Source organism: Stegostoma tigrinum, chromosome 16 (assembly GCF_030684315.1).
Source record: "Stegostoma tigrinum isolate sSteTig4 chromosome 16, sSteTig4.hap1, whole genome shotgun sequence".
Taxonomy (NCBI): domain Eukaryota; kingdom Metazoa; phylum Chordata; class Chondrichthyes; order Orectolobiformes; family Stegostomatidae; genus Stegostoma; species Stegostoma tigrinum.
The window spans coordinates 13673706-13696601 of record NC_081369.1 but is presented as its reverse complement, the minus strand read 5'-3'; the positions used below and the strand labels follow the sequence as shown (position 1 = coordinate 13696601).

General features: G+C 44.3%; 1 protein-coding gene across 1 annotated transcript; it reads right to left on the bottom strand.

Moving 5' to 3' along the window:
* Positions 1 to 5636: 5636 nt before the first annotated feature.
* Positions 5637 to 22828, bottom strand: LOC125459982 (tyrosine-protein phosphatase non-receptor type substrate 1-like). The gene is made up of 7 exons (XM_048546990.2): positions 22805 to 22828; positions 18869 to 18953; positions 18278 to 18595; positions 12922 to 13227; positions 11442 to 11564; positions 8572 to 8606; positions 5637 to 7685 (listed from the first exon to the last, which is right to left on the bottom strand). The coding sequence occupies exons 1-7, from the start codon at positions 22826 to 22828 to the stop codon at positions 7476 to 7478; spliced, it is 1101 nt and encodes a 366-aa protein (XP_048402947.2). The 3' UTR covers positions 5637 to 7475.
* Positions 22829 to 22896: the final 68 nt, after the last annotated feature.

The following is a 22896-nucleotide window of genomic DNA, read 5'->3' as shown; positions in this document are numbered from 1 at the left end:
AAGGAAACTAGCCTTCAGAATACACGAACATCAGCTAGTAGCAAAACGACACAATGAACTTTTCTTAATATCAATACACTCAGACAATAAAGGACATCAATTTAAATGGGACCACAGACGCCCCAGCCAAACATAGACATACACAGGAATTCCGAGAGGCATAGGTACCAACCCATAATGCTATCAAAAAACATGTAGAATTGGACCCCATATACCAACCCGTACAGAACAAAACCAGAAATGACAGAACTCACCATAATGGACCAAACAGTATAAATTCCAAGCGGATTAGAACATCGCTTCATCGAAGGTTCCACTGATGCTGTTACCTAGCATGGTGATGAAAATAAGCCAGCTCGGCAATTATGTCAACAACCTCGTCTTCAAATTCTTCCTGCATTGTTCCCTCTTTTCGGGACTTTCCAATGGCAGGTCTCTGTCACTTCCTGAGATAACAAGGCATGGAGCTGGATGAACACAGCAGGCCAAGCAGCATCAGAAGAGCTGGAAGATTGATGTGTCGGGCCTAGACAGAAGAAGTGTCTAGGCCTAAAGCGGCAGCTTTCCTGCTCCTCTGATACTGCTGGGCCTGCTGTGTTCGTCCAGCTCTGCACCTTGTTATTCCAACGTGAATGAGTGATAATGGGAACTGCAGATGCTGGAGAATCCAAGATTATCTTGCATTCCAACATGAAGCCTGCTTTTCACTCTGAATCTCTCTCTTTCTCTCCCACTGCTTTACTAACTGAAACTGGCTGCAACTCTTCAGCTGCCGTTCAGTTTCCTTAGAGCTGTTTTGCACGATTTATCAAAACCCCTCAACAAGTCCCACCTTAGTTCCTAGATAGGATTGAATTTTGCAACCATTGTAACAGTCAAAACAGACTTTCACTTACAGAGCATAAAGTTAAGCTTAATTTTCACACATGCGTGTACTGTATCAACAAAAATATGAAAGCTTCATTTAAACAGAAAGCAAGTGCCTGTAACAAGAGGAACGCTTCCTGCTCCTCTGATGCTGCTTGGCCTGCTGTGTTCATCCAGCGCTACGCCTTGTTGTGTTAGATTCTCCAGCATCTGCTGTTCCTACTATCTCTGTCACTTCCTGATGTCCAACACAATGTTGGAGTGGGACGGAATCAGGTGATCAGTTTACGGGAGAGTGGGATCTTCATAGATCCCTGACCTCACTGTTTATCACTCCTCGCTGTCTGGAATAGAGTTTGGTTTTATGATGGTTGACATCGCAGAGGTATCACGTGCGAAGTTACAATCATTTACCAGCAGGAGGCAATTCAGATTCATTCATTTCAAACCCAGGCATTGGGCTCGCTCTTGCAAACTCTGAGATAACAAGGTGTAGAGCTGGATGAACACAGCAGGCCAAACAGCATCAGAGGAGCAGGAAGGCTGACGTTTCGAAATATCTCAGTCTGAAATCCTGACCGCATCGTGGGACAGATAACTACACTGAAGGTTGACAGCTTGCAATCTCCACGAATGTATGTTCAATGTCGTATCAGAGAACGGCCTGCCCAAGAACCACAAGATGGTATATTCTGAGCAATGAGCTCAGCCAATGTGTTTTGAACCCATTTTCCGTGCAGCAAATTGTGTTGTTTTGATATCCTTAAGTAGCCCACTGTGGAGGTAATTCTCTCGTGATATGGGTGGACACCAGGTTTTATTATTTGTTCACGGGATGTGGGGGACGTTCGCAGTATCCCCAAACGCCCTTTCGCCTTTTAGATCAGCAGTTTGTGCCGGGCAGGTTGGGGAAAAGAGTTTACGCTGCAGGATCGGCAGTAAATTTCCACAAAAGCAGAAACTCTGCAGGTCTGGCAACATCTTGGAGAGAAAGCAGAGTTAAGGTTTTGAGGCTCTTCATCAGAACGATATTAATGCGAGAATGTTTCCAAGTCAGGTTGGTGTACGATTTAGGAGCAAAACACTGGTACAAAATTCAGACTCTTAGTCAAATAAAATTGCTGGAGATCACAGCGGTTCGGGCACCTTCTATGGAGAGAGAGCAAACTAACGTTTCGCTTTGAGATGACTCTTCATCAGAGCTGAGGTGAAGTGTGGGGAAGGGCAGCATTTCTGCTGTAGCGGCGGTGGGGTGCGGAGTGCTGGGGGAGAAAAGGTGCTGATGGCGCTGGAATGGCAGAACAATGATGTGTCTAAATAACTGGAAAGAACAGATGGTCCCATAGTGTCGAGAGAGTGAAGGCAAGGCAGGGCGTGGTGACTGAGATCGCAACAAGTAACGCGAAAAGGGATGAAATCTGAAGGTGTTTACCTCAATAATAGTACGGAGTATTTATTGGGGTCTCTCGCCAGAAGGGTCTAGGCCCGAAACGTCAGCTTTTGTGCTCCTGAGATGCTGCTTGGCCTGCTGTGTTCATCCAGCCTCACATTTTATTATCTTGGAATTCTCCAGCATCTGCAGTTCCCATTATCTCTAAGTGTTTCCAGTATTGTCTGTTGTGGTTTTACTGGGAAAATCAGGAAGTGGAACGAGACTCTGAGGTATTTCACCCACTGGAGAGGCACTAACTAACTCGTCGACATCGAAACTCAACGGAGGGTATGATCGCCTCAACTGGGATGAGTGATAGAAACTTGTCAATCATGTGGGTGTGAGTTAACTTTCCACTCGATCAAATCAGCCGTTGATTTCTTTTTGAACATCAGCCAAATAAAATAATCTTTTTTTTGAGATAACAAAGTGTGGAGCAAGATGCTGCTTGGCCTGCTGTGTTCATCCAGTTCCACATTTTATTATCTCGGATTCTCCAGCATCTGCAGTTCCTATTATCACTGGTACTTTTTTGAGACTTGATTTCCTCCATGTTATTTCTGGGAAGGGACAACTTTGTGAAGGCCGAATAAAAACAGGAAGAAGTGCGGATGCCGTGAATCAGGAACAAAAACAGAAGTTGCTGGGGAAAGCTCAGCAGGCCTGGCAGCATCTGTGAAGGAAAAGGGAAAAAAAACAAGAGTTAACGATTCGGACCCGAAAAGTTAACTCTGCTTCCTTTTTCCCTTCATAGATGCTGCCAGACCTGCTGAACTTTTATAGCAACTGCTTGCTGTTTTTGTTGTTGTGAGCTTTGTGAAAGCTCGTTTTGTTGCTTCAGCTCGCTGTTTTGTGATTCATGGCAGATGCACTTTCCTGCTCCTCTGATGCTGCTTGGCTTGCTGCGTTCATCCAGCTCCACACCTTGTTATCTCGGATTCTCCAGCATCTGCAGTTCCTATTATCTCTGCGCCTTGGTGTTGGTCTGTTAACTGCTTTTGTTTGACCATTCGTGACACTACACTTGGTTTAGAATTAAAGCAAGGATGGGGTTTGGATGAATGTGAGTTCAAGTTAAAGGGTGTTAGGATTCCTGCAGCTGCGAATGAGACTGAAACAGAATGCTCCAGGTCTGGGCACAGAGAGATGGTGAGGCTCAGAGATAACGTTTCAGGCCGCAGCTCCAACAGACCCCTGTTACTCCACTGGCACTCTCGATTTAACCACGTTCCTTCACAAATTTCAGATGTTAATACTTTTATGAGAGCTGTGGTTATTTTGTTTTTAAAGCGGCTGATCGGCTCTCACTAGCTCTCTGGGCCTGTTTGAATTTACGACTGTGACGTGACCGGACAAGAAACTGTTCCAAACACTGTTTAGGAGAGAAAATAAGCCTGCAAGGAATATGGCACGGTATGCAGCTTCAACTGAGAGGGGTGCAGGGCCCGATAAGGGCTTGACATGAGCGAGTTATCTCATTGCCATTCTCAAAGCAATTAGAAGAGTATCTCCACACGCGGGCCTGTAGCTGAATGAGTGAGAGATCTATCTGCTTATTGTCCCACTCTAAGCAATATCAATTATCTTTATTTATTAGGAATATCAATTATCTCAATTTATTAGGAATGTATTTGAACGCAATTTAATAGAAATAACCCAATCTATTTATAGGAATATATACCATCCCTATTTATTAACAATAAATATTATGGAGCAATTTCCCTGAAGCTTTTTCTTATACATTTAAGTCAAGCCTTGCGTGTCCTACTCTGATCCTGCGCCGCAATAATGAATGTTTGTGTTTGTATATCTGCCTCACTGTAAAACAAAAACAGTCACACACCAGAAACCCAGTCAGAGTCACGGATTCGAACAGCCCGGAAACAGACCCTTCAGTCCAACTTGTCCATGCCAACCACATGTCCTAAATAAATCTCGTCCCAAATGCCAACATTTGGCTCATATCCCTCTAAAGCCTTCCTATTCATATACACCTCCATGTTGTAACTGTACCAGCCTCCATCACTTCGTCTGGCAACTCATTCCATGCGTGCACCATCCTCTGCATGAAAACAGTTGCCCCTTAGGTCCCTTTTAATTTTTCCCTCTCTCCTTAAACCTATGCACTCTAGTTCTGTCCTCTACCACCCCGAAGAACAGACCTTGTCTATTTACTCTATCCATGCTCCTCATGATATTATAAACCCCTGCAATGTCACCCCTCAGCCTTCAGGGAAAACAGTCCCAGCCTATACTGCCTCTCCCCACAGCTGACACCCTCCAACCCCGGCAACACCCGTCATAAACACAGCTCCCAAGGACAACGCCAGCATTTTTGAAGGGAATGTCTCCGGTGGGGATTGTAGATGCAGCCAGCCTGCAGCTTCCCCCAAGCCCAGCCATTCAGCAATAGCATGGCTGTCGGTGGTAAGATTGTACGGTTTCAGATCTCCGCTTCAGCTGGCCACAGCTGAACCTCCCCAAGAGCCTGGGGCTTGCACCGAGCAGCGCAGTCACTGAGCATTCTTTTTCAACCAACCCCTCAGCGACTAAGCCATTTTCAATTCCAGTCCAGACACAGCACTTTGCACATTGACCTGACTTTGTTATATCTCATCACAGAAGTTCTTTGGGACTGCCAATGCTATTTTACCAGAAGGTAGTGACATTCACCACTTCTCATTGTTAGCACATGGAGTGAAAACTAGCCAAACCACTATCTGCAGTTAAGCGGCGCTGCCAATGTGCGTTGTAAACCTCAAGAGAATAGAAATTGTATCAAACCATCTCATAGAGGAATAGTTGAATCCTAATGCGCTATAATTATCAATTTGAAATGTTTTCACATCAGGCTGATTCCTGACATTGCAAATATACAGTGAATATGAAAACCATGACAATTGTATTGTGATACCTGGGACACATTTTTCTGAATCAAATTGAATTTGATTGCAAATTCTGTCATTTTCAATTGGAATTGTTTTGTGATGCACTTTTACAAATTTTGTTCCTAAAATATATTTTGGGGTAAACAGTTCCATTCCCTCCTTCGCCAATTTCTAAATGAGAACCTGCAGGACAGGAAATCTTGTAATTACCAAACAGGCTTGACTCTTTTAAGATATTGTCGGGCTAGAAAAACAGCTTTGAACCAATCATTATAATATTTATGCTGAAATAAATTTTCATTTTAAGGAAGATATAGATGCAAATAAATGAATCTAATGCACTAAGGTTTATTAACTACCATTTGATTCAAACTAAAGTAAAATTACAAACTGTGACTCCATCCAGAAGTAACACAGAAATAAAACCTTTTATTTTGCAGAACGTACAAAGCAGAGATAGATATCTTTTAAAATTCACACAATGAAGGCTCCAGTTGCACAGGGCATATTGAACAATGATCAAAACCACTGACTTTAATCTCTCATTTTGAATGTTATAACATTTGATTAAAACCATTTACAATCTCAATATTCAGATCAGAAGATAGAAATTAAAAAAAATACAAATGTGCTATTATAATTTCTGCTCCAACTGACTGGGATCGCTGTGGGATAAACTAGTTTAATTATTAAAATTTTAAAACACAAAACCGCTGCTGCATCTATTACCCAAGAATCCCGTTTTTTCGGCAGTCATTGTTTCTCCACGTGTCAGTCAATGCCGACAAGTAAGATGCCCCATCTCACCCTCTGCACCAGAAAACATTTGTAATTGTAGTGCCCATAATGAATTGATGTTTTGTGTGTATCAGTGGGAACTATCTGATAATCTGAAGTGTATAGCAACTCATGAATTATAGTTTTAGCCAGTTCCAAGGAAGACAGCGCTCTTGAAATAAATGGTAACTGTGTCAACAACATTGCAAAGTGAGCTGATAGCAGAAAATAGGCAAGGCTAATGAATGGAGGAAACTGAGCAGAAAGTAAATGAGTTCTACAGAATAAAAGCATGGTGGTTAAAACATACTAATGTTTTGCGTACAAATAAAATCTATGGTAACAGTTCAAGTAAAATAATTATTAGAAATAGTTGCTATATTTAAGAAAAGGGTGCAAATATTTCAAAAGCTGTTTCAAAGGGCTGACATAGACACAAGGCATGAATGGCTATTTTCCCAATTTGTACAATTCTATCTGAAACCAAGTAAATATGTGGTTCACTATGAATATATAGCAAGCAGTACGTGGAACACATTCCAATGTATTAAGATAATGGCAACAGGGGTTTTAGTTGAATGCGCCAGGGTTGGAACGGTGGAAATAAATGTGTTCAGTTGAAAAAATGTTTTGTTAAGTTCCATTCTGAGCTAAGCTTAGCTATTCATTTGTTCTGAGAGATCAAACAGCTTAGTGTAGACTGTGCATGGTCTGTGAAAGAATTGATCCAAACAGCACTTGCTTACTGCCTGCTCTTTTCATGTAGAATTTGCTTGTTTTGTATAGCTAATGACATTATTTACTTTATATTCTTCTCTACTGGCTCTGCACAAACTCCCCCGTGATACTCATAATCATTGGCTCTTTTTATTGTTTGAAAACTCTCAAGTGTGCCCCCACAATTTGTTTTCCCGAAGTATTGTAACACTGCCGTGATGAGAACAAAAATAAAGTTGCTGGAAAAGCTCAGCAGCCTGGCAGCATCTGTGAAGGAAAAGGCAGATTTAATGTTTCAGGTCGGGTGACCCTTCCTGAGAACTTTTCTACCAATTCTGCACAATCAAGTAAGAACAGCAAAATTGTCAAATGATCATCGGAGATTACTGTGCTTGCTTTGTTTGCTAAAGTACTTTGTGCTGTTCGAGGTAAGGATGTTGGGAGAATGGAGGGGTCAGCGAGAGAATTTGATATTTTTGTTGTAATTTACAAATCCAATTTCAGCTTCTGATTTTAATTTGTGGAGACTACACAATTCCTTTACCGAGTGCTGCATTCAGACAATTGTTACCTAACTCTAATGAGATTACTGTCATTAACATCAGTTCATTACTTCCATTTATAACATAAAGCTGGTATTCTTGAGGAGACGGAGTTGAAAAAAAAATGCATTGAAGATATTATCATTTGAATTAACCATTTAAATAGGTGCTGTTATATTGCCACGTTAATTCACATTGAGCTAAGATTGGAGAACCAACTTTTTGCTTGTATTTGGTGCAGTGGAAGTGTGTTCACTGCACAGTGTAGCCCATCTTTTTGCCCTGTTGCTTTCTGAATTGTGCTGTGGCATAAGTATGCTCATCATTTCTCTGTGGGTTTCTCGGTGGGACGTGGGGACAATCTGCTTTCCTTTCCATGTGCTGGCGCTTTGTATCTTTTGCAAGACTACTGGCGTCCATAGCTGTATATGCCATGTTGAAGTTAGCTGGTTTCTGCATATGCTGCAAGCCAAAAGTACAAAAGAGATCGGCAAGACATCGACTTTGACAATACCGAGTTCCTCTGTGCCCCACAAAGAAATAGACTGTACTTGCCCCAATGCTTTCACTCCCCTCACCATTTACCTGACTGCCAGTCACCTTCCCTGTCAATATTTGTTTGCACGTCCCAAACCCACTGAATTGCATCTTCCACCTGCAGGGTAGGGAGTGGATTGGATGAGCTCAACTAACTGTGTTCAATATCTTCATTGTTACCAAACATGCTGCTTGTTTTGGCATTTTGTGTGTATCATTTCCACCAGTCCCTCATTAAAATCGGGGCCATGATGTGGAGATTCTTTCTTGCAGTATCACCTCAACAAAGATACCGGAGAGAGAAAGGAGAAATATTTAAAAAGGACATAAGGGGCAACTGCTTTAACCAGATAGTGGTTTGTGGAGGGAATGGACTGCCAGACAAAGTGATGGATGCAGGTACAGTTACAATTATTAAAAGACATTTGGATAAGAATATGAACAGAAAAGGTTTGAAGGGATATTGGCCAAAGGTAGATGGTGGCAGGAAGCCAGAGCACTAAAAGGAAACCTAGGCAGACTCGGGGAGAATGTACAAACTACACTCAGACAGTCGCCTGAGGCTGGAACTGCGCCTGGGTCCCTAGCGTTGTGAGGCAGCAATGCTAAGCACTCAGCAACTGTGTCGCCCATAACCCAGCCTATAGGAGAATAATTAAAAGTACATACATATATGTAGAAGCTCTCAATAAATGTGGATTATAGAGAATCCACAAAGACAACATCCAAGACAGAATGTCCAAGGAACAGTGCAGCAAGAATGCTTTCCTGCATTTTTAAGGTATTTCAGAGGAGGTAGTGGAAAAATTACCTGAGCACATCTGTTCTCTCCTTTTCGCCGTCTGTCTATCAAAGAATAAATGGATTCAAAAGAATATGATTTTAAATAAATTCTCTACCAGATAGTATCAGACAGACCATAAATTGACTTTCAATGTATAAATGCCTTTGACATAACAATTAACACAACTATCCAATGTTATAATCAAATCCAGGAGCCATTCAAAGAATGTGTATGACATCACTCTGTCTCATATAATTTAACAGACCCTCATGTTTGAGCAATCAAAATCTTCGTATTTTCAAACCAGATACCTACTAATTACTGGCTTATTTTTTTTTACAAGCAATTATTTCTTATTAGCTCTCTCAAGAATAAAATGTACTGGTCAAGACATGACAATCAAACTAACATTAGTCGGCAATCAAATGAATCTCATCATAATATTATAATGATAAGAACGTGAGAAAAGGAGCAAGAATAGGCCATCCAGCCCCTCAAACCTGTATCACCATTCAACAGGTTCATTGGATAATTTACCCCAGGGATCAATTCCTTTTTCAGGGCAGTTCAACATTCCATTCACTCTGATATTTCAAAAATCTTCTACCTCCTTTTTCAGTGACCTAGCCTCTACAACTCACTGGAGTTCACTATCCTCTGAGACAAAAATTGTATTGCATCCCAGAGTATCTCTTTATTCTGTAACTATGTTCCCTAATTTGAGATTCCCCCACTATTGGAAACATCTTTTCAAAATTTAACCTGTCAAGACCCTCAGAATCTTGTATGTTTCAATAAAATCACCCTCATTCTTCTAAACTCTGATAAATAAAACCCTAACTTTTTTAGCTGTTCTTGATAAATTAATCTCATTAACCTAGCTATCAGCCTGATGAGTCTTTTTTGAACAGCCTCCAAAGGATTTATACCCCTCTTTTTTAAATACGAGGACCAAAACTACTTCAGTTGTGGCCTCACAAACACCCTGTACAGTTGTAAGAAAACGTTTTTGTTTTTAAACTCCAATTTTCTAGCAATAAAGGCCAAATGTATCTTTGCTTTAATTACTTGCTGCAGCTGTATGCTAATTCTTTTGGGATTCATGCACAAGAACATAAAAATCCCTTTGTGCTGCTCTTTTTTGGATTATCTCTCCTTTTATTTCTTCTTACCAAAGTTTTTTATCTCATGCTTTCCTACATTAAACTCCATCGGTCACATTTTTCCCCACTCACTCAACCTGTTTATATTCCTTTGCTATTCCTTATGTCTTCATCATAGCATACCCTCCCATCTATTTTTGTAACATGTGCAAATATCAATATGTTACAGTCTGCCCCCTTCCCAACTTGCCAATATGGACATAAAAAAATTGAGACACTAAGACTGAACCTTGTGACAATTCATAATCTTCATCTTTCCAACCTGAAGAAGACCTGTTAATCCTGACTCTCTGTCTTCAGCGTGTCAACCAATCCTCAATCCATGCTAATACATTACTCCCAATACCATAAGCTTCTATACAGTGCAACAACTTTTTATGTGGCATCTAATTTAAAACCTATAAAAATTTAAATACAATACATCTACCAGTTCCCCTTTATCTGCTCTGCTTGTCGTATTCACAAAGAACTCTAGCAAATTTGTCAAATATGATTATCCTTTCACAAAAGTATGTTGACACTGTTTGATTGTATGAAGGCATTTTAAATGTCCAGCTTTTTTTAAAAGAATGAACTGTAACATCTTCCCAATGACAGGGTGTTAGACAAATTCATAGTTTCCTGCCTTCTGTCTCTTTCCCTTCTTGAACAAGAGCAATTAATCTGCTGGAACCCTCCTAGAATCCAATAATCTCCAGAATATTTAGACTAATATCTTTATTATCTCTGTAGCCACTTCTTCTAAATCAATCAGATGCAGGCCATCAGATCCTGGTAATTCTAATCCCATTCATTTTTCAAATAATTTATTCCTTGTGATAGAAATTGTTGCAAAGTTCTTCCTCCCATACCTTGCTTATCTGTTATCTTTAGGACTTTTATAAAGTTCTCCACTGTGAAAGCCAATTTAAAATAGTGTTTTAAATGGTTGGCAAAGTACCTGATGCTTGCTCTGCAAAAGCTTACCACAGTCAAACAGAGTCACCATGCTTTTGTGAAAGGGATCTCACATTTAATAAATATGCTAAAATTCTTTGAGGACAAAACAAGCAGAGCTGGTAAAGATGGACCAGTACACAAATTTAGATCATCTGATGGCATTAGTTTAATCTGTCATTTCCCTCTTCCCCATTATCAATTCCTCAGATAGATAATGAGGTTACATTTCAGTTTTTGTATTTGTTAAGTGCAGAATTTACTGATTTTTGAGGACCCTTGGAAAATCTAACACTTGGGAAAGGAGAGGTCATACTGCTTTATCTGAAGATTTCAACATAACTACAGATGCCAGGGCAGCAAACTGCCAAACTTGCAGTATTTTACATACCTCTTTTTTCTATCATAGCTAGCAGTAATAGGACAGAGTTAGGCAGCAGTACTGCACGGTGCTAGCTGTGATGTCAGGATACTTGATGCAACACATGTAACTATCTATGCCAGTGATTCATTCTTTTGTCTCCCTTGCATTGACTGAAATACTAGACTAATTATTCCATCATATGTCAAACTGGCAACTGAAGAGGTTGTTAATGATGTAAAATAATTGCCAATTTATTAATTTAGGAGATCAATGTTCTCAGTTTTGACTTGATTGTTTAAATCCATGAGTATAGGCATTTCAGACAAATATAATCATCTACAATACCACTTCAATTCACTGTAATTGTACTTTTAACAATAAAGTGCATTAAAAATTCTAAATTTAAATGATTTAGCAAAGTACAGTATTCTCACCTCTGCACGTGCAGAATTTGCAAAGTATTATTGTAATAATCAGAAGCAGCAGGAGGAAAACCCCACTCCCAATACAGATATAGATCCACCACGGCAGAACACCTGATTCTGGCTCTGCAAAAGCTCAAAGTACAAATACAATGTGTTAGCATTATCATACCACAGGAAATGTGTGAACAATACAACACATGCATACTTCAACACACATACACTACAACACTGATACATTGAACAATAAGGTGATTTAATCTGTCAATACCACATCCTGACAGTAAATGTAGCAGTTGTAAATAATACTTACTGGTTAGAAATATGTATGTTTGTAAAATTGTCAGGATGGCAATGGAACAATGGGTAGTGGACAAATATTTTAATTGATCTTCTATGTCCTCTGCTATTCTAACTGTGTCCTCACTCACTGTAGAAGTCTCCTCTGTAACAAATCTGTGTTTCTCCACTGATGGACTGGACAAGTTCACCATTGATGTTGGTCCTTCTCTGTGGTAGACCTGGACTAGAGGAGCTTCTGTCTGTTCTTTCTGTGCTCTGTCCCTTCAAAGAACTGAAGGCACTCAGGATTAATGTTAACATTTAGCTGCACTCAATGTCAGCTTTCACAGCTACTGAAACTGATCAACGCCACTTCGGGTTGATCAGTTTCTACTTTAACTTCTGAATTGTGGTGACAGGAGTTAGCCCAAATGACCTTTAAGAGCCATCAAGTTTGTGAGCAGGCATTTGGCAAAATATTTCCTTGCTGACAAATATTTTATCCCAAGGCACGGGTGTAATAATGTAGTCTACATTACAATCCCAAAATACAACGCTGCAGCAAAAATTGGGGGTCTTTGCGGTCTTCTCTCTCCACAGAATATAAATATGCTGTAAGCACTTGCTGATAGAAGTTAAAGGGTTTTAAAATGAAGATCACCCAAGTGATTTTGAATGAAGGAGCCAGTCAGGATTGTAAGTCTGTGTTAAGATACAATACATGTGTTTTATTTCACTGGGTCTTACACATGCTATCTGCTGGCAGATGGCAAAGTGGGAAATGGTTAATGCTGCAGGTCACTAACTCCTCAAGACATGTTCCATGAACTGCTCTTATTCAGACAAGGAAATGCCACTGATAGGGAGCATGAACAAATCAGATAGCACTGGAGGAGACTTTCCCTTTGAGGGGCTTATTAATCTGGTTTTGTCTTTGGGAACCCTGAATTTCATTTTCCAATCTTCTATGGCATCGCCTTTAGCAAGCTACCAGGTCACCAATCTTCCAAGCATTACCTTTCTGACAGAAAGATGTCCGTGTGTGGTACAGCCAGTCGACAAAGCAAACCCACGTTCATGTCCCACTAGGTTCAGAGGACGAATGCGACGCTAAGGCATACAAAGCTATGGGCCAAGTGCTGGGAATTGAGATTAGAACAGACAGACTGGTACAAAAACCCCACAAACAAGCTCTTGGAGAACGCCATACCTTCAGCACCGGAGATGTAAATGTACCGGGTTTCCACCCGCTGGCCACCGTGCGACACTCGGCAGCTGTACACCGTCCCATTGCGAGCGGGCTGCTTCTCCTCCAAGTAACTGGAAGCCCTGAAGCGTTTGTCCGGCCTCGGCTCGACCTGGCTGCGGATTCCGCTCAGCACCTCGCTGCCGTTCACAAACCAGCGGATACTGATCTCGTCTGACTGAAAGGCCCCAGAGGTACAGGCAAGTCTCAGGAATATTGCGGACTCTCTCCCAAACAAGGTCGGGACAATCTGGGGAGAATCCGCGGAAGCTTGGGGAGAGAAAGTCAACATCATTGTCGCGTCAGTTTCCAGTGGGGATCATCCCATTGGGTTCAATTGCAGCTTTAATTGTCCTGTTTTTTATTGCTACGTTCATTTGAGTCATCCCTCTAAGGACTCTGTCTGACCCGCATTCTCTCGGCGCGAGTTTAAATCTGACTTTTGTTTTATTTCTATGCACACAGAACACTTTCTCCCGGGTTTACGCCGACAATACCCTCGCTCTGAGGGTCTTTAGAGACTGGGATACCGGAGTTTCCCTCTCCGCTCTCTGTTTTCCCAACCTCAGGAATACTGATAGGCAGCAGAAAACATACCCTTAATCTCAGACAGACTCACTCGGTGGGTTTCAGCGCCTGAGTTTCACCCTCCATATGTCGGCCGCCGCTAAAATCTTCAAAAAGTCACTTGTTCGCCTCGACACATTTAGATCACAAATAAAAACAGATGCGATTGAGAAGCGCTCGGGTTAATTCTGTGGTCGCTCACAAACCCAGGGGCTGGAGTTGAGTGACTGTATCTCTAGCTGTGAGACGGTCGGCTGTTCACGCTCGCCGACTAAGGATCGGAAAATTAGGCGAATGGCAGGAAAGGAGAAAATCGAACTGACAGGAGTGCACTGCACACCAGATTGATTAAACTCAGACTTAGGGGAGGAGGTAACCACGCCTGCATATCAGTGATGGCCCAAAAGGTAAAGGTTAGTAATGTGAATGGATAGCTTCACGAAGAGATAGCGGTGGTCTAAGGGGAAAATGGAAGCACATTTCGATACAGGCTAACCTGAGAACCGTTCACTCTGGAGCTGGAAAGGATAGAACTGAATCTGTTCTAATTAAGGAGTATCAGTGGGGGCTTCCAGAGAAATTTCGGGCGTTGGGAGTGGTACATTAATTATTAAAATGTCGTAAACAACCAAAAGGCTCGTGGGATGCTGGCTGTTAGAACACAGTTGGGTCCAGTTCATGTGCCGCTTTAAACTAAACCCTGATGTAGTCCCTGGAAACAGTCCTGAGCATGGTGGAATTGTTTGGGACAGAATGCTGTTTGCATTTACCAACGTGTCCTCTACAGCCTCCGAGGGCTAGTTTGTAAGAAGCGGCGACAGGGGGGAAAAATTTGTATTCTCTACAGCTAAGCAGCTGAGGGGGCGATGTGATTGAAGTTAACGGCATTGGGAGATATAGGCTGATAACAGAGTGGCTGTTACTGCCACTGGCGAGTGTAGGACGGGGTAACGGTGTACAAATTAGAACGAAACCTTTCAGGGATGAGGCGAACAAATACTTCTGCACAGGAAATTTGAAATCTTCTTTCACAAATAACAATCAATATTAAACCAATTGTAACTGTTAAGACTTCTGTTAAATAGCAATTAATCAACTATGACTGTTAAGATAATAAAATGTGGGACTGGATGAACACAGCAGGCCCAGCAGCATTTCAGGAGCACAAAAGCTGACGTTTCGGGCCTAGACCCTTCCGAAACGTCAGCTTTTGCGCTCCTGAGATGCTGCTGGGCCTGCTGTGTTCATCCAGCCTCACTTTTTATTATCTTGGATTCTCCAGCATTTGCAGTTCCCATTATCACTATGACTGTTAAGACCTGTGTTAGTCAATGATAACTGACATTAAACAAATTGAAACTGTTAAGAGTAGTGTGAACCAAATATGCTAAAAGAGAGACGAGGAGTAGGTCAGGATATTTAATTTGGTCACGGCTGATGGGCTGAACAAGCCCCTGTTATGCTGCCGTCGTGAAAGGACGAGAGTGATATTGAATTCGGAATTACAGAGCAGCTCGGACCGGGTGTAGGATTACCGCTACACCTGTAGCTCGCTCCCTCTGAGGAGATGGGAGCCTGTTGTGGCACCAAACAGCTGCAGCGAGCGGGAGTTTTGGTGGGGGTTCGAGTTCACTTTGCTCTGCTCTTTCGGCACTGACTACGGCTGATAGAACCGGCCTGCTTTGCTTCTGAGTCTGAACAGTGGCTAGTGAAGTGGAAATGTGAACTCAATCCACACACACACAGGTTGCTAGCCCTGCCGAGTTTCTTCAGCACTTCCCTAGGTTGGATTAGGGTCCGATCTCCACAGTTCGTGCTTTTATTTCGCACCGCTGCTGAATTCTTTCTGTTTGTCCAATTTGATCTTTATTTAACCGAGCGGTGCTTTAATCATTCTCTTGCTGTCAGCACTCCCTATGTTTGCTGAGCCCTGGATTCCGGGTTCAGTGCAGCCGATAGGGCGGTGATACGGTAACATCCCCATGGTAGGATCCCCGTGCAGTTTCACAGCCAGTCCCTGTATCTATTTCGCCCGATCAATGACACACGCCGAGTGAAAGTGATTTGGAACTGCTCTCAGGCTGGCGCTTCTGTGAGACCTCATTGCTCCCCGATTCCGTAGCCCCCACACAAAACCGCTCTCAACCTTGCAGCTCCCAGCCTCCCCCCAAAACCCTCCCCACTGCTCCAGGTCTGGGCTGCACCTTCCTTGGATCTGCGTCGCTTCACGGGGAGATCCCTCAATAACTCCTTCTCTTGCCCCGACAGACCCACCCTGTGGTCAGTTCATTCACAAACTCCATCTTTCTCTTGCTCACAACCCAGTCTCGCAATAGTCCTCAGTCACCTCTCAGTATGTGCTGGGGGCGAGGCGGGGGTCCCGCACAAACACCAGATGCTGGTGGGGTACAGAAGAAATTCCGAGGGCACTGTTACCTCCCAATAAGGTGGCAGACGGGAAGGTTCTGTTTTATGGGAGATCCTCATTTTACCAAAAACAGAATCGGCATTGGTCAATCACGCCCCCCACCCCAGAACCTTTCCTCCCTATTTTAACAACGCATCGCCCCGGTGCCCGGATAAAACTCCGCGCTCGGAGGCTGTCCGGTGTCCCAACGTGCAGAGGTCTCCGAGCCCAGGGGAAGAGCCAGCCGCCGACCAGATACCTCCCGCGGCTATTCGCAGTGATGGCAGTGCGCCCTCAGCCTGCTGGGGATTCTGTCCATTTAGCACGGCCCTGGGTCAGTGCCCCATGGAAGATCAGGCCCGTTCCTGGGATCTTTCCGTGCAATGAGACTGTCTTCCTAAAAATGCCTCCAATTCCATTGTCACTAAACCCAATGGAAAATCCTAGCAGGGAAATGGGGGGAGACTAAAGGGATAAAGAAAGGGTGGGGGGTGGAATATAGTGACAAAGGGAGGAAATATAGGGTCAGGGAATAGAATACAGGGATAAAGAGAGGGACGATAGGGATGTGGGGAGACGATATAAGTATAAGGGGAGGGAATATAGCCCCAACATTACACCCAAGTGAAACAAGAGAGATAATGATATAAACTCGCCAAGCGTTTGTGAAATATTGTCACTGCGTTAACTCATTACAACCCTCAACTGTTGTCCATTCCATCTCACTGTAGGCAATAACCGAGTAAAGGAATCCGCTAATTAATGGAGTTTGATTTTATGTGCATGTTAGAATTTGTAAATTTTAATACAGACCCCCACTGAGTAATTTTAAGTCTAAAGTTTTTGTTTATGTTTGATCACTCGCAGGTCTAATTCTCTCTCCCCGGGTAAATGTGTTACATACCGCCCGTGTAACACTAAAGAGAAAGAGCGCATCCGCTACAGCTCATGTTCAGCAGGATTTCAATCGCGGTTTCGTCTGCCTTTCAGTGAAAGTTGGGAAGGGTTGCGGGGAAAGGCTGGAAAATTACATGTCCGCTAGGCTCAGAAACTCATGGTCAGCCAGGGGTAAACTGATTGGAATGAGGATTAAATGGGCACAGAGGCGCCGTCGGACGGTTATCCAGGGGGATTCTCCATCCCCGGGATATTCAATCCCTGCTCATGTGGTCCCAAAAAACCCAGGCTTTTGCAGAGGCACAGGGTCCGGAGGGTCATAAAACTAGATGCAGGAGTAAGCAATTCAGAGGCTACTCCGGCATTCAACATGATCAGCATTGGTCTCATCTTCACCTCAACTTCATTTGCCTTCCTTTAACCTATTAAATCATTAAAATTCTGTCTCCTACTTAAATTTATTAGGTGCCACAGACATCCGTCGCACTCTGGGGTAGGGAATTCCCGTAGATTCGCGACCCTCAGAGAAGTAATTGCTCCTCAGTTCTGTTTTAAATCTGCTACCCCAGTCCAAAAATTATAACCTCTCCTAGTTTACCCACAAGGGGAAACATTCTCTCTATGTCTACTTTGTCAATCGTCTTTAGCATCTTCTGCACCTCGATTAGATCTTTTCTAATTCTGCTAAACTCCAGACAGTATGGGCCGAAACTGCTCAATCTCTCTCCCTAAGACAAACCCCTCATGTCTGGAAGCAATCTGGGAACCTCCTCTGAACTGCCTCCGACACAACTACATCCCTCCTCAAAGAGACCAACACTTTGTGCAACACTCCGAGTGTGGTCTCACTATAGCCTTGTACAGGTGCGGCAACATTTCCTCACTTTTACACTCTATTCCTTGAGCAATAAATGCCAAAATTTCATTTGCTCATTTACAATCTGTTTTGCTTTAGTGGAGAGTTTTCCAGTTTGACTCTGCAGTGGAGTGAGAAATAACTCATGACTGAAACACGTGGTAATCGCCGTCTCTCGGTCCCCGGGCCAATATTCCCGGGTGATAAATAAAGGCAGTCTCGAAGACAGAGGAACGAATGGGTCACAGGTAACACATTGCGGAACTGGACCGTCTCATCTCTAACTCCAGCATCGGCAGTTCTTACTACCTCTGAATGAATGAATCAGTTCTGAGGAAGGGTAAGCGGACCCGAAACGTTAACTCTATTTTCTCCTTCACAGACGCTGCCAGACCTGCTGAGCTTTTCCAGCAGCCTAGCTTCTGTCCCTCTGGAGCTGGGGTTCAGGAAGTTTGCCAGCAATGATTTAGGTTCCTGCCTGGGATACTCTCTCCCTGACCTGGGGTCTGACTCAGATTAAAAAAGCCTCCCGTTCGCGCAATCGTCCCCGGCCGTGCTGAGTTGGGGTAAGGGTGTAAATGGGATTGACTTACCGGTCACCAGGAGCCGGGTGCCGCTCCCGATCGCCACCTTGCCCTCGTTGTTAACGCGGCAGAAGTAGAGCCCGGAGTCGGAGACATCCACGCCCCGGAGGTGGAAGGCGGCGCTGGCTTTATTCCGGATTTCAAAGTGATACCTGGAATCCTTCTTTTCCCGGAGGAAATCCTGCTCGTCGTCCCTCCACCAGCTCACCCGGACCCTGGACACATCCCGAGCAAACGGGAAGGTGCAGTAGAAAGTCGCGTTGGAGCCGACGGTCTGGTTCAGGATTTCGGGATACTGAGCTACTTTGAAGCTGGAATTCGCAAAGACTGTGGAGAGAGGCGGGAAAAAAAACTATCACAGACGGGAACCAACAGGAATGGTGCAGGAAGCAGCAGGCACGGGGCGGACAGGGGGAAATCAAATTCGGGATCTCCTCAAGAGCGGGCACAATATTTATATAGCGCCTTTTCCCTCCCCCATTACCGCGGGATGTCCTTAGAATCTTGGGGGAAGAGAGAGTTAGGGGGACAAGAGGATTTCTTTCAAATGAAGGAGGCGAAGAGAAGGCAGAGGGTCCCTGAGACTGTGGTGAGTCCTACCTGCCCAAAGGAAGGTCGAAAGGACAGCGAGCCCGCAGCGAGCGGCCAAGCGGCTGTTCATGTTCAAACCGGGGCCAGGCTGCTTCTGAAAAGGGATAAGAGCAGAGATTTCCCTCCCTGTATCCCTTTTCCACAGGTTCAAACTGCGGTTTTCGGATCCGCTCCCACAATCGGCTTCCCACCCTGCACACACACACACACACACAGACAGAGCGAGAGACAGACACACACACACAGACACACAGCTGACAAACTGCCAGATCTCCCCGAAAGATAACGGAGAAATTATACCAGAGGATCAATCACCCCGCCCCCATTAGTCAAGAAGCCTGCCCCCTCCCATCCTCCCTCTTGTTTAAGATCTCAACCTGCTCACCGTGAAACCACCACTTTCCGTGACGCTGGCTGTGCTAGATCCCTGAGCACTCACCTCCCCTGGTTGTTAGTGCTCAGGGAACCCCGTCCGCACCCTGGGGATGGACTTTCCCCAACACCCAACCAGCCCCAGGCTCTCAGCAGCTATCACGGACTCTCTCCATTAGACCCCTCCTTGCCTTCGCACCCCCACCCCCTCCTTCCCCCATTTCTGAAGAAGGGTCTAGGCCCGAAACATCAGCCTTCCTGCCCCTCTGATGCTGCTTGGCCTGCTGTGTTCATCCATCTCTACACCTTATTATCTCAGATTCTCCACCATCTGCAGTTCCTACTATCTCCAGACCTGAAAGCTTTCCTGCTCCTCTGATACTGCCTGGCCTGCTGCCTTCAGCTAGCTCTACACCTTGTTATCCCACAAACTCTTCCCTCCCTTTGCCCCCAAACTGCCCCCACTCCTGCCCTACCCCAACATTGGGTCATGCCAACCCCCTCCGCTAGGGTTTCTGGGGGAACATCTCTTTCCATCCCCCTCCGCCCCCTCCTTGCAGCAATCAGAAACTAAAAGTGGCCAGATGTAAACAGCCTGGTCCCCTCCAGGGATAGGAGGAACTGCTGAAGCTGGACAATCTGAGATAACAAGGTGTGGAGCTGGATGAACACAGCATCAGAGGAGCAGGAAGACTGATGTTTCACGTCTGGACCTTTCTTCAGGAACAGGGCAGGGGAAGAGGATTCTGAACTAAATAGAGAGAGGGGGAGGTGATGATAGAAGATGGATAGAGGAGCAGATAGGTGGAGAGAAGACATACAGGTCAAAGAGGCATGGATGAAGCCAGTAAAGGTGAGTGTAGGAGTTGGGATGGGGGTTGGTCACTGAGGAGGGAGGGGAGGGCAAGTGGGAGGGAAGACAGACAGGTCAAGGAGGCAGGGATGAGGCTAGTAGGTAGGAAGTGGGGTTGGGGCTTGGTCAGTGAGGTGGGAGGAGCGGATAGGTGGGAGAAAAGATGGACAGGACAAGGAGCCAGGGATGATGAGGTCAGTGGTCGCGAGATTTTGAAGCTAGTAAAATCCACATTTGGAAGATTGGGCTGTAGGGTTCCCAGGTGGAATATGAGGTGCTGTTCCTCCAGCCTTTAGGTGGCATCATTGTGGCACTGGTGGAGGCCCAGGATGGACATGTCACCCAAGGAGTAGGAGGGGTAGTTGAAGTGGCTCATGACTGAGAGTTATTGTCATTTGTCACGGACCGAGCATCGGTGTTCCACAAAGTGGTCTCCAAGCCTCCACTTGGTTTCCCCGATGTAGAGGAGACTACACCAGGAACAGCGGATACAATACACCACATTAGCGGATGTGGAGGTGAGCATCTGTTTAATTTTGAAGGTTTCCTTGGGGCCTGGACTGGGGTTGAGGGGGGAGGTGTAGGGGCAGGTGTAGCACCTCCTGCAGGGCAAAGGGTGTTGGGGCTAGTGGAGAGTGTGGTGTGGATGAGAGAATCATGTAGGGAGTGCTTCCTCTGGAAGACAGATAGGGGTGCAGAGTGAAATATATCCTTTGTAGTGGGGTCAGATTTCAGGTGGTGGAAGTGGCAGAGAATGATGCATCGAATCCGGAAGTTAATGGGGTGATATGTGAGGACAAGGGGAATTCTGTCTTTGTTGTTACTGTGGGAAGTGGGTGTGAGGGCTGAGGTGTGGGAAACACAAGATTGTGGTTGAGGGTGTTTTGGACCACTGCAGAGGGGAAATTGCGTCCTTGCAAAATGAGAACATCTGGGATGTCTGGGAGTGGAATGCCTCATCTTGGGAGCAGATGGGGCAGAGGCAAAGGAATTTGGAATAGGGGTTAGCATTCTTGCAGGAAGGTGGGTGAGAGGAAGTATAGTCTTGATAGCTGTGGGAGTGTGAAACAGATATCAGTTTCCAGGTGGCTACCAGAGATGGAGACAGAGAGGTCTAGGATGGAGAGAGAGGTATCAGAGATGGTCCAGGTGAACTTAAAGTTGGGGTGGAAGGTGTTAGTAAAGTGGATGAACTGTTCGAGCTCCTTGTGGTGTTTAGTTGCTCAGGGAAATACACAAGAGTGATCCCTTGCCCCCAGGCTGGGGCTGACACAGGGTGAAGCAAATGTGAAGGAGCCACTGACAGAGACAAGGGCAGAGTTGGATTCTCCCCAGTGGAGGGGGAAGAGAGTTTCCAAGCACTCTTTAGCTGGACGGAGATGCTGTGCCTTAGCGACTATCAACAAACAGGACTCTTTTGCAGCAGCATCAGGCAAGAAAAAAAGGTGAGGTACTCCAGCATTTCCCATCTCTTTCTTGAAGGTATCCAGAGACTTGGCCTCCACTGCCTTCTGGGGCAGAACATTCCATATATTCACCACTCTCCGGGTGAAGATGTTTTTCCTCAGCACTTCTGTTTTACCATGCGCTTCAAAGTATTTTGCAATCTTATGCTTGAAATCTTACCAATGATTAAGGCCAGGCCAACCAGCCTATAGTTCCCTGTCTTGAGCCTTCCTCCCTTCTTAAAAAGTGGCTTTACATTAGTCATTTTTCAGTTCTCTGGGATCCTTCCTGATTCCAGTGATTCCTGAAAGAACATCACCAATACCTGTACAACCTCCTTAGCTTTCTTCTTTGGAATTCAGGGCTGTGGTCCCTTTGGTCTGGGTGATTTATCCTCCTTCAGGCCTTTCAGCTTCCCTAGCACCATTTCCTTAGTGTTGGCCACTACACTCACTTTACCCCTGCTCCACCTCTGTAGCTATGGTGTTGCTGATGTCTCCCACTGTGAAGACTGCTGTAAAGTATTTATTCAGTTTCTCCTCCATTTCCTTGTTCCCCATTACTATTTCTCCAGCCTCATTTTTCAGTGGCCCAATGTCCACTCTTGCCTCTCTCTTACTTTTTATATCTCTAAAAATAAACTACTGCTGTCCCCCTTTATATTACTAGCTAACTTACCCCTTAGATTTCATCTTCTCCCTAACTGTTTTTTTTTCTCTCTCTCTGCTGATTTTTAAAGGCTTCACAATCCTCTGGCTTCCCACTAATCTTCACCATGTTGTATGCTTTTCCTTTTGCTTTTATGTTGTCCCTGATTTCCCTTGTCTGTCCTGGTTACTTCATCCTCCTCTTAGTATGTTTCTTTTTCCTTGGGATAAATTTCTGCTGTACCTCCCAACTTACCCCCAGAAGTTCCTGCTATCACTGTTCCACCATCTTCCCTGATAGGCTCTCCTTTCAAAAAACTCTGGCCAGCTCCTCCCTCATGTCTTTGTAGTTACCTCTACTGAATTGCAATATCGTTATAATTAATTCTAACTTCTCCCTCTCAAACTGCAGGATGAATTCTATCACATTATGGTCACTGTCCCCGAGGGTCTCATTCACCTGAGGCTCTCTAGTCAAGTCCTGCTAAATTTATCTAGACAATGTTGCAATGTATAGCACTTTGGAAACAATGAGAAATGATTGGAAGATATGTCTAAGCAATTACTACTGATCGGTTTACTAACAAATTTAGCCAAAGGTGAATTCACAAAAGAAGAGTAACTTACCGAAGACAAATTGTAGGATTGCATTGCCAAAGACAGTAAAAGTGAAGGCTCAACTAGAAGTTCCTGTTCCTAAAATTAAGTGGGAAATCATG

What these genes read in the sequence shown, in the direction of transcription:
- LOC125459982 (XM_048546990.2), bottom strand. Translation starts at nt 22,828, where the DNA reads ATGCAATCCTACAATTTGTCTTCG. An exon ending in CACCCGGCTCCTGGTGACCG is followed by an intron (nt 13,228 to 18,277) that starts GTAAGTCAATCC and finishes TCTCTCCCCAAG; the next exon opens with CTTCCGCGGATTCTCCCCAG. An exon ending in TTACATCTCCGGTGCTGAAG is followed by an intron (nt 11,565 to 12,921) that starts GTATGGCGTTCT and finishes TTGTACTTTGAG; the next exon opens with CTTTTGCAGAGCCAGAATCA.